Source organism: Echeneis naucrates, chromosome 18, assembly GCF_900963305.1.
Source record: "Echeneis naucrates chromosome 18, fEcheNa1.1, whole genome shotgun sequence".
Classification (NCBI taxonomy): Eukaryota; Metazoa; Chordata; class Actinopteri; order Carangiformes; family Echeneidae; genus Echeneis; species Echeneis naucrates.
This window is the reverse complement of record NC_042528.1, coordinates 9,548,241-9,559,797: the sequence shown is the minus strand read 5'-3', so window position 1 is coordinate 9,559,797 and position 11,557 is coordinate 9,548,241. Positions and strand designations below refer to the sequence as shown.

At 40.1% G+C, this 11,557-nt stretch overlaps 1 protein-coding gene across 1 annotated transcript; it reads left to right on the top strand.

The window, feature by feature from the left end:
* Nucleotides 1–4,122: 4,122 nt before the first annotated feature.
* On the top strand, nt 4,123–9,687 carry tmem88b (transmembrane protein 88 b). The gene is made up of 3 exons (XM_029526399.1): nt 4,123–4,537; nt 6,225–6,632; nt 8,869–9,687. The coding sequence occupies exons 2-3, from the start codon at nt 6,231–6,233 to the stop codon at nt 9,151–9,153; spliced, it is 687 nt and encodes a 228-aa protein (XP_029382259.1). The 5' UTR covers nt 4,123–4,537; nt 6,225–6,230; the 3' UTR covers nt 9,154–9,687.
* The last annotated feature ends 1,870 nt before the right edge of the window (nt 9,688–11,557 follow it).

Here is an 11,557-nt window from a genome sequence, read left to right as displayed (position 1 = left end):
ACACACACACACACACACTCTGAACTGAGCCAGACATGTCTTAAACACTTGTGAATTTGTGTGACATTACTATGATTATTAATAAACGCTTTTTGATAAATCCATAAATGAGTAGGATTCACCTGAATTATACCTGCTACCTTATTTATATTAAAGCTTGCATTTTCCCTCACCATAAAATTTTTATAATTTAAGAACCAAACTGAAAAATAATGTGAAAAAGGTCAGACAAATCAAGCTCTACAATTGCATTAATTCGCTTAAAGAGAAGCCTAAAACAGTACAAGTAAATCAAGATTTGATCTGCCCACTCTTTGCCGTGATATCAGATCCCAAATCCATAAAGCTGTTTGTTCTCATCTATGAAGAAAGATCTGTACGACTCGGGTCACTAACATGCTGTCAAATTTACGTGAGTTGATAAGGGGGACTGAGGGGACTGCATGATGAAAGAGAATGTCAACATTGGTAGAGCCAAAACCTTAGCAAAAGTTTATACTGTATATGAATTTAGAATAATTCCATAACCATGCCCTTGTACACGGATAGACTCCACTTATTAAAATTTAATGCTTAGTCAACCAACTACATTTAAACAATGCAAATGCAAGCCCCATATTAGATCATTTCAACTGGAAACATAAGCTGTGTAAGCTTCTGTGCCATATGATGACTCTTATTAAACATCGGGCCAGTCTTACAAAAGCAGCCCACTGTCTCCTCTGCACATCGTCTCCCACTTATCACCCATCTATCTGACAGTCCCACGTTGCACACATTTAACCTTGACTACTGCAGTAACAAGTCTCATATCCTGGGCTGAGGCAAGTGTTTGGCACAGCTGCGTCCCCCATATCCTTGACCCTGAACTTGCTATTGTTAGATATGCGTGAGAGAAAATAATGGTTGAAGCGATAGAAAAGTTTCCATTTTGACATCAGCATCCAGGGTAAACTAAGGAAGGAGATTGTACAAGCAGCACAACTTCACAGATAGCAAAGCAGGAAGCAGCAGGGAGCAGTAACAAGACCGTTCAGAATCCAGCTGTCAAACACAAACCGTAGACACTAAAAGCAGATCTCTAAAGCTTGTTTGACCTTAGCAAGGAAATAGGTTTTTTATTGTTGACAATTAGTGAAAACAAACGTGATTCATTGTGAAGATTATTTAAAGCATTAATTAATATTGTCTTCTAATCTTTCTGTTTCGTTGTTACTGTATCAAAATAATGCCAAATTTAAAAGACAAGAACTAAGCGATGTAGGAATAAAACTGTTCTTAAAACAACTGAGAATGACTTCTATAATTTTTACTGCCTGCCCTGTTTCCAGCATGTGAGCAGCTCAGCATCTCCTCAGGTCAAATTAGAGAGCACAAGGTCAGCAGAGGGACAGAGCATAAACGGACAGACAAAAAGATTGAAGGAAATCCTGCTTCAAACCACACAGGAAGACCAGTTCCATCCGTCTGTCTATTCACAGTCAGGTGATGAGCGGGTCAACATGCTTCCCTCCTACTTAAGCAGTCCAATCACCACCACATGGCGTAACCATGACAGACTAAACTTTGAAGTTTGTTTATGCTACTCTTGTACAGCCTGAGATGAAAGATTATGTAGCAACAAGTTTCCCAAAGGAGAGGCCACGTAAACTAGTCTGTCAGCAATGACATAACGGCACAAAGCTCAAGACTGCAATATTGTAATGCCAGCAATGAAGTGACAGATCATCTAATGAAACGGGAGATCCTCTCCCCTCAATGTAAACCGTGATGCTGGATGTATATATTTAAGTATTGCCATTTAAAACCAGTAATGAAACGGTGATACAATATCATGGGCCTGCAAGAAGAATAAAAACGGCTGCATGGGGACCAAAGAAAAACTGAAAGTAAATAAACATTTCAAGCTCAAAGCAGAGGAAAATGGGTAGAAAATCACCATCAGACAGGGAAAGATCAGAGCATGAGCTAAATAATTAGTCTTATCATGTCACTGATTACATCGCTCACAATCTCCTTGTTCCTTTTACATCATCCTGTGTGTTGCAGAGGATCCAAACTCTGAATCTCATCTCCTGATAATGCACATATTTCATCACATTGTAAACAAACTACAATGTCTTAGATCAACAGATGCCACTCCCAAACTACTACACAAGTTTCTGGCCAACTTTAATGGAATTCATCAGGTTCAAAAACTGGCTTTTTTATTCAGACATTCATTTTCTAAATCCTGACCCAGCAACACTAGTCTTTGACTTGAACTAAAAAAAAACAAATGTCAAGTCCCAACAGGATGTTTTTTGAGTAGTAATGTAACAGCATTTAGAGACGATGTTCTTCAAGAGCAGGAAACAGGGCAAAGACACTTCCTCTACTTAAAACCTCACTAAGCAAAACTTCAGCGCCATAGGTGCTAATCTATGGCTAATAGCCCAGCAGGAATTCATAATTCTGCTTTTTAAACAGTGAGCAGTACATTTTATTTAGCACAAGCTAATTTACATTTAGCCAGAACCATCACGATTTTCTGACGCAGACTGCAGTCTGTGCAGCAGGAGCAAAAGACAGTCTGGAAAAGCATCAAAGCAAAAAAGTGAAAATGTATTTGGAGTCACTTGAGTTGTGATTCTGTGCAAGATGAGGGCAGTGTAGTAAGCTTATACAAATCCTAGTCTGCCATTTAACTAAAAGTGGCAAAGAACTGAAAGACATTTGTCAATAAAAATCAACATGTGGAATAACAGCAGCAAATGCAGCAACTTGTCCACTGCAACCAGTGGAAGAAAAAAAATATGCGTTCTGAAGCGTCTTTCACTCAGATGGCTGTAGCGCTTACAGCAAGACAGGGGCGCTGTTCTTCCAAAACTGAACTTTCTTTAGTATTAAAAATGGCACTTGGGGCTGCAGATGGAGGTGGGAAAAACACATGCAGAGCAAACAGTGCCTAAAAAGAACGGCAATCAACAGAAGTTAACATTATAGTGAGAGAGTCCACTGACTGAAAAATCATTGCTTTGGAGGAGACAAAACGATCAGTTCACAGATATAACAGTGTTCAAATCTTATCTGAAGGTAAAGCAGCAGAAAAAAGGGTTACCCCTACCCCACAACTAATTCATCTTTAAAACTATTAAAACTATTGAAATAAGGAGAAACCTTGGGCCAATTATAGCAGGAAAAATGGGACAATTTACAGTAAAGAACATTATTTATAAAAAGTTATTTTAGTTGAGCTATTCAAGCTCTTAAAATGGGAGGGGAACCGGTGGCACATATTAACAAGGCACTTCTGAGACCACATGTATAAATCAAATTAATCCAGGGGTCTTCTCATAGATTAAATCGTGGATCATACACTAGAACATAACATTACATAACATCCATAACATTTGAAATAATGAAGCCTTGAAGATCCTAATACAAGTTTCCTTTGTAACATTGTACAAAAAATGTTTTATGAATTATAAAAAATGGAATTTAGATTTAGATTATCTCAATATAATGAATGTTGAGAAATGTTCCAAGTCCTGTGGAAATGTTCCCTAGCTTAGTTCCTTTAGTTTTCCCTCACACAGACTAAATCAAATTGATGATTAGCTTTTACAAATGCAGTATCTTCAATGAATACTGGCTATAATTCTTTCAGGCTTTCCTTCAGTCCAATCTCATCTACAGGTAATGATAAAGCACTAAATTGCCCCCTTCAGCTGTTTAAAGAATGTGATGTTTGTTCTCCATTTTATTGTCATAAAAAGGAGACAAAAACAGACCCCTCAACAAAATTCTGGTTTCTCTTCTCTGCTACTCTTAACACACACGTCTGTCTCTAATGCCCTTCCCCCTCTTTTCTGCTCTCCTGAACCTCAACTTATCAGGTCTCCTCTCTCTGACCCAGCACATAACACCCAGCCCCCACTGCAACAGGAACATGGTAAAAGGGGGGTAAAACATGTTGTGGATACAAATGGTGGAATAAATGTGCTGAGGAGTTGCTGGGGGCTGATAAGTCTGGTGGGTGGAGAGAAAGTGGGATGGATGAAGGGGGCGCAGGAGGAGGGAGGGAGAGAGACAGCTCTGTGGAAGAGGAGGGTAGACAGAGAGGTTTGACACACTTAAGACAAAGACCACAGCGTTTGAGAGCTGAATTGGTGTCAGCAGCCAAGGAGGCATCAACTTTCTGCTACAACTTCATCACAATAGCATTGGAATTTATGTTGCATGTGGAAAAGAAAACAGGCGCTATCAGCTACACTGACAACTCTGGATAGTTAAGAGAAGCAGCAGCAGGGCAGCAGAGCTGCAGGAAGCCAACATACCAGCATACCACTACTATATAGATAAGGCTCCAGAAACACACAGAAAACCTTTCAATTTCAGACAAGATACAAATCCAGAGGCAAAAGGAAAGGGAAAGTGTGAGGGGGAACCGTGCGCTTGGAAGTCTGACTGGACAGAATTGGTCTTGAGAAGTGAGAGAAGCACTAGCAATCTGGAGGAGGAACAACAAGAGGTCCAACGGGCCCCACAACACAATGTGAGTACATCATCATCATCATTAAGATTGAGCCACTCCTTGATTTCGAGCATGTGTAGTTCTAATATTCAACATGAAGAACTCCAAATGTCTGAGAAACAGAATAAATTACTGCAGCTGCTTTGTTCAAAACAATAGAGTAATTGAAAGACTGGACAATAGGCTCTCCTGCTGCATCATCCAAGCATGATTACACTGTAACACATGATGGCATAGACAGGCATGCTCTTGGAAGTTTATAAACCAATCAGGTAACTGTATTGTATGACTACATGCAACTGGTGACATCACTATCCTGTCGTGGACCCATAAACTAATTTTAACAATATTTCCTTCTTTTAAAAAAATCCTTGATTTACGGTCAAACAATGACATGAAAAGTTATGAAGAAAATGCTATTCAAACAATAACATTGAGTAAAATGGGTGGAGTACCTGAATATATTTTCAGTAAGGGGCATAACGAGTCACCTCACTCACATACTCACTCTTTCCTGCCAGTCCTTCCTCTGTGACCTTCCACCTTACAACCACACTTGGGACAACAATAGGAGACATTAACACGCCCATGAGAAAATCACAAATAATGTATTTTTCAATTACTGCCAACATCCAGCAACTTTTTAAAACTTACATTTATTCCCCATTGGCTTCAATTTAGAATATACCAACATTAAGAAAGATTGTGTTTCGAGGGATTGTATCCATGATAGCAGAACTAACAGAGTGGTTAGTTGACAGACAATGAGGGATGGATGACTAGTTGTTAGTTGTTAGGCTGCACAATATGATAGAAGACATGACCTACAAATCTGATTGCAATTACCAATAATGAAAGCTTCAGGAAACAAATTACTTCTCCACCAATACCAGAGACGCAAATCCCTTGAAAAGAAGAAATATCTTAAAATTAGCCTTCATGATTCCATATGTGTTTTCTAAAAGTAAAGGCTGACAGTTTGACTGAGTCATCCACATCAGTATTTTCTATTGCTGATGTTAGAGTTGTCCCTTGACCCCAAAGGTCAGGAGGCAGCGCTGCCTCTGCCAAAGTGAGGATATCCTGTACCAGACACAGCTGTGCACCACAAAATCTGGCCTTACACAGCGCAAACACAAATAAAAGGCACTGGACCAAAGCAGACCATTCACAGACGACCTGATATTCAAAATTATTAATTCAAACTATTTAATGAAAGTAGCAGAAAAAAAGTGTCAAAACATTTAAGTTAGAAGGCCATTGCTAACTGGTTATTTCTATCACATGCCCATTTTTTCATTCTTATGCCCTTATTTAAGAAATTATATATTGTTTTCTCCTGCCATTACAAGATTATTTCAGATAAAACCATTGTTATAGCTTGTTCCTTTAAATGGGTTCGACATGTGCTGTGCTAGCTGTAAAATAGAAAAGAAACTGAACATACTGGCTCAATCCAGTAAAATGGTGTAACTTATGCAGCATAATAAATGTATCAGATTTTTGCCCTTGAACATTAAAAATATATATACTAAATATGCTGGCACAGCCAAAACACATATGAATACAAGCCCATGTGCAGAGAACATTAGCTTGTACCCAGAAAGACTGACAGCAGTTTGCATATACTGTTTGACGCATCATTAACTCTAAAATTTCTGGCTCACCTTCTCACATATCATTAATCAATTTTAATCTCAACCTCCAGTTCACTATGAGTATGACCAGTACTCTAGAAAAGGGGGCCCACCATCAGGTCCTGGATCTGTCTGAGGAACTGCCACCTCATCACCACCACCATCATCATCATCATCTCAACCACCACCTCCACCACTCCAACTCTCTGGCCTCCACCACAGCTGTGGGCGGAGGCAGAGAAACGCCTTCCCGTGTGGTCATACCTCCTCCTTATTCTGCAGCAGAGAGTGGTGGTGGTGGCAGTGAAGCTCCTCTGGAACTGAGGGGGTCCCTGGACTGCTGGGCCTGCTCCGTGCTGGTGACGGCACAGAACCTGGTGATCGCTGCCATCAATGCCTGCCTTGCTGGACTGGTGTTTGGTATCATCCTGACGCCAGCCATCATCATGGTGGTGTTTGGTTTCCTCTGCCACTCTACAGTAAGAAAGGGGGAGGCAGGGGAGCGGGAGGGTGAGAGAGTGTGAACACTACTTTGGGGGCTTGCAAGCTGTTGTCCATTGATCGTTGGTAGTCAAGAACAGTGCCATTTCCAAAAGTGTTTGCTAAGTGGACTTCTGCAGGATTAGTCTGTCCACTTGGCTGGTATGTACTCTAGTATTCCTATTTGTTATAACACACAGAAATTTACATTCCATACATTTGGTGCGCTGAGACACAATTTACCCCTGCTTAATGTTTATACAATAAACATTTACATACATTTAATAAATCCAAACAAGCAATAAGCAGATCAGGGAGATAAATATAGACATCTATTTCTTAAAGGCCTTTTAGTCCTAATCTCACAACTTTGATCCAAATGTTTGAAATAGTTCTGCCTAGAGCTGAGGGTGGGGTTCAGATCAGTCAGCAAAGAGGAGTTTCATAATCAGATAAGTCCGAGGTTTTCTCAGATGTTGAAAAGATGAGTGAATTAGAGGGGGGCACAGGGTCAGAAGCGCAAGGACCCAGAGTCAAGCAACTGAACTTTTGACTGTTTTGTAGCAATGTGAGGATTTAGTAACACTTCAGAGCAGACAAATTATGGCATTTCACATCTATGAAAACAGGAAATCTAATGTGTGACTCAAAGCCATTTTGGAAAAAGTAAGCATTGTCCTGGACTACCCCAAAATTCACCGAAGTAACAAAAACTTTTCATGCATACCAATGGCATTTCTTTAGGGCCCAAACCTCCTTAATGACCAGGGAGAGCTCATGATTCTCTGTTCTGCTCTCTCAGTTAGACCTCATGTGACAGAAGCTTAGAGAGAGATTAACCAGGACCTGGGAAGATGGAGGGAGAGAGAGAGCAAGAGGGGTGGGGGTCAGAAATCAAAAGAAAAAAAGTGCAAGAAGAAATTACGTTACGAAGGTTACGTAACACTTATAACTTAAAGATACGTCACAGACTTCTGTTTGAAAGTGTCATCCAGAAAAGCAAAACACTTCCTGAGCAATAACAAGAACAGTCTTACAGGACCTTCCTGTGACAAACCAGGTTTAAATCTGGATCCATACATGAGGTCTCAAGTACGAACAAAAAAAAAAAAAAAAACATGGGCATATTTGTTAGTCTACCCATAAAGCTCCTCTGCACCTTGATTTCACACGAACCTTTTAACACACATTTTGCTGCTCATCCTCCAACTCCCTCCATCATTGTTTTGCATTCTCTTGCTCCAGCTGTTATTTCTTTCTGGCCCACTGTAACTCCACAGCTTTCAGACTAGCATCACAATATCTAAACTTGTGTGTGCAGTTACATAACTGGAAAAGAACATTTTGAATTGTGTAAAATTTCTGAAAATTATTAACTACAAAACAGTTAACCACATTTCTCCAAAAAACTTGGATTATAGTTAGTAAAACCTTAACTTTACTGAAGGTTTAGCTTAGTGATAAGTGATTCTGAATAGACTTAGAGACATTAGAAAGGAGCTTCGCCTTTTCTCCTCAGTACACAGTCTACTATGTAAAACATCTCCTACCAGAGTTCCCTTACTCCTGCAAATCTTTCCTCCCTCCACTTTCCTTGTGCATTCAAATGTTCATTTCATCCTTCATGGGCCGATAAGGATGATTCAGGGCCGCTGTCTCCCCATTCCTCTCCCACACAAATCCTGACCCCTTCACCTCTTCTCCCACTCCCCGGTGTTTGAACAACTACATGTGTCGACATGCAGTATGTACTGATTAACATTTTTCACTCCAGTTCACACAATGATGGATTTATATTTTAACAAGTTTCAGCACAATTCATTTTACTGTTTTTAATCAAAGTTATAATTAAATCACTGATTCAGTGAATTCATGTGACACACTCAAATACCTATGTGCCAACTGATCTGTCCTCACTTCATGCACACATACCACACAGAGCACATCACCTCCTGTGCTTATCTTTTATTCACAGCACTTCATACAAGTATTTAAATGGCTAATAGTCTATAAATAAAAACAGCATTCAGGATTACAGCAAATGATCTAAGTATCTCAAATTAAAATCCTTGCCCAACATGAATTTGATCATGTAACAGATAAAGCAGTAAAAATAACAGGATCTTGTACAGGCCAGTTTATGAAAGGAGTCAACTGTGTGAAAGAAGTTTTAAAATCATGACAACTGGCAGACTAAAAGATTGACCTCATAACTTTCTCTTCTTGTCTCCGCAGGTCCGCCCTCATGGGACAACCCCCTACTGTTCAGACCTGCTCACTGACGGAGGCTGTGTGGCTCTACTTGTGGTGGGGTTCCTCTTGGTGACCCCTCTGCTGGTTCTGGCACTAGCTGCATACTGTCGCCTAGCAAGACACCTTCAGCTGGGCCTGTGCTTCATCCCATACAGCCGGGCCGTGTACAAAAACCTGCCAGCTGCCCAGCACCGTGGCCTGGGCACTGGCTGCTGTGGCAGTCGAGATGGAGCAGATGGCAGCGGGAAAGGAAAGGTCTGGGTGTGAGAGACAAAAGAAAGGAGTGACAAAGACCATTAGTTAAAAAGGTATGCAGGGAACTGAACCAAAAGGCAGGTCAGGGATTTAAAGTTAATGTTGAGGAGAGGCAGGAGTTGAATAAACACCAAAACATAGAGAATGGAGGATAAGTTACAGCGTTATAAATAATTACTAATATCTTACTCCCATGCCTTAACCCTAGTGAACCTTTATTCACTTCAGCAAAACAGTGCAATAAGGAATTTTATGTGCTGGTTTTAGTTGCCATTGGTCATTTTAAAAGTGAATAATTCAGACCAAGGTAGACACAATAAATGAGCTATTATCAATAATCAAATGGCAGAACAAAACCTGACTGCTCAGGTTAAAGAAAAAGCAATATTGAGCTTTTAGTCTTTATTAGAAAACATATGAATGGAAATAGGCAAACATGACACCTCAAAGGATGTATTGACACTAAAAATTGTACCTCATCACTGTTATTATGAAACGTTTATTTAGTGTAGTGTAAACACAAACTGTGACCGCAAATTTCTTGAATTCCTTCCTTTTTATAAATAAAGTTTTTGGATTCAACTGGAGTCACGTCTGTCCTGTTGTAGTATGGGGTGGGGTTGGGTCGAGTAAAAGGAAAGGATTATGTAAAGGCTGTTCAGTTAAATAGAGACAGTGGCCCCAATGCCAGCCTACACCAATGTGCACCATTGTTTTTCAGTATCCCTGGGGACAGTGGGTATAAAAATATAGTCGGTGGTATTTAGGAAGTGCATACAAAGCCAGCCTTGTGGCAGAGCAGACAAAATATGATCATTTAATTCAAGTCTGGTTAATGTCACCCCCAAGCGGTAAAACATTAGAATGACAGATCAGACTCAAAGAGCACGGAGCAGAAAGCCGGTGGATCGCAACCACACCATATCAATGCCGCTGCCTCGTTTGTAATATACCGATATAACCCTTCTGCAAACTTTTATTGAAACATTTCCGTTCCCGCTTAAGTGCACCGTGTGTGTACGGCCTCTGTCCGCACTGTGGTAAAATAAAGCTAATGTAATGTACTGATCTTAGACAGTACAAACAGACACATTCAGCCACACACAGATCTGCATCACGGCACAATTTACTCAGAAAGTTAAACATCAACGGTGTAATGTACTTCCTTTCAGCGATTTCCCGGCATGCTTTGCCGCCCGTGACGCAACGGGCTACTTCCGCAAAGATGTTCTTACCATATTTCCGCTCAGTGGCGAGACAAACGTCTCACAAGCTAAAATGTCACTTAGCAAACCGAGTTCCGGCTCATTGGTTTGTTTTCTACGGTGGATTTACTAAATAACATACTACACACATAGATGTCGCCAAATGATTAAATATCCATGGAGTTGGACACACAGTCCCGGAGCCATTAATTTAAATAACACTAGCTTAAGGTATATTAAACTGCGAAACAAAGCCAACAACAAATACATAGCGAATGTACCACATTTAATACTATTTTGTATAATTCACATTAAAGACATAAAATAGCTGTAGTGCCATCTAGTGGACATATACACTCATTACAGCATTTACCTGGAATCATAATAAAATACTGTCCGGCAACGTTATCCGCGTTTTATACAAAAAGCTTATTAAAATAAAACAACAATAAACACGTGTGTGTGTGTGTGTACACGCACACGCACACACACATTTCTGTTGCCCCTCCTAAGTTCTTTTCGGAGTTTTCACACCACATCATACTTCTCTGCTCACACACAACTTAGACAATGAAACTTTATTCCAAGAATGAATTGTGGTAAATGGTTACGGCAACTTCTCATATTTAAGCTGCAACAAGTTCCAGAGCAGAGGTCTGCTGTTGGGTCAAGCTCCTGAAACTGGCCGAGTCTTATCAACTACACATGCCACACAAAGCAACAGTTTGGACTAACAAAAACTAACTAACATTTTCTCACCAGCAAACTCACCTCTGAGTTGAGGACCGTCCCAATGAAGATAACACAGCTGAACAAGTTCACCAAAGTTAAAATAAAGTCCTTTTTTTTTTAAACTCCACAGACTGGATGAGCAGCAGCTCTGCAGCTGAGACCAATACTCCTTAATTGGCAGACCGCTTGCTGTCTCTCTGAGTGCTCATATTAAAGCCACATATACAATAGAATAGAATAGAATAATAAAATACAAGATTTTTGTCATGGTTTGTGCAGAAGAAGCCATTTAGTGAATTTAAACACCACAGCTAAACAGACAATACGAATCAACGAGCTAATGATGACTGTTGTTAAACATTAAAACAGGCATCAGTGTCAAAAATAAAAGCAATCACCACCAGGCCCAAAATCATTTATTGGTCATTCCAAGGTTTTTACCGTGCTGTTAAACAGAGAGCGGACACTGACGTGAATTG

What these genes read in the sequence shown, in the direction of transcription:
- tmem88b (XM_029526399.1), top strand. Translation starts at nt 6,231, where the DNA reads ATGAGTATGACCAGTACTCTAGAAAAGGGGGCCCACCATCAGGTCCTG. An exon ending in GTTTCCTCTGCCACTCTACA is followed by an intron (nt 6,633 to 8,868) that starts GTAAGAAAGGGG and finishes TTGTCTCCGCAG; the next exon opens with GTCCGCCCTCATGGGACAAC.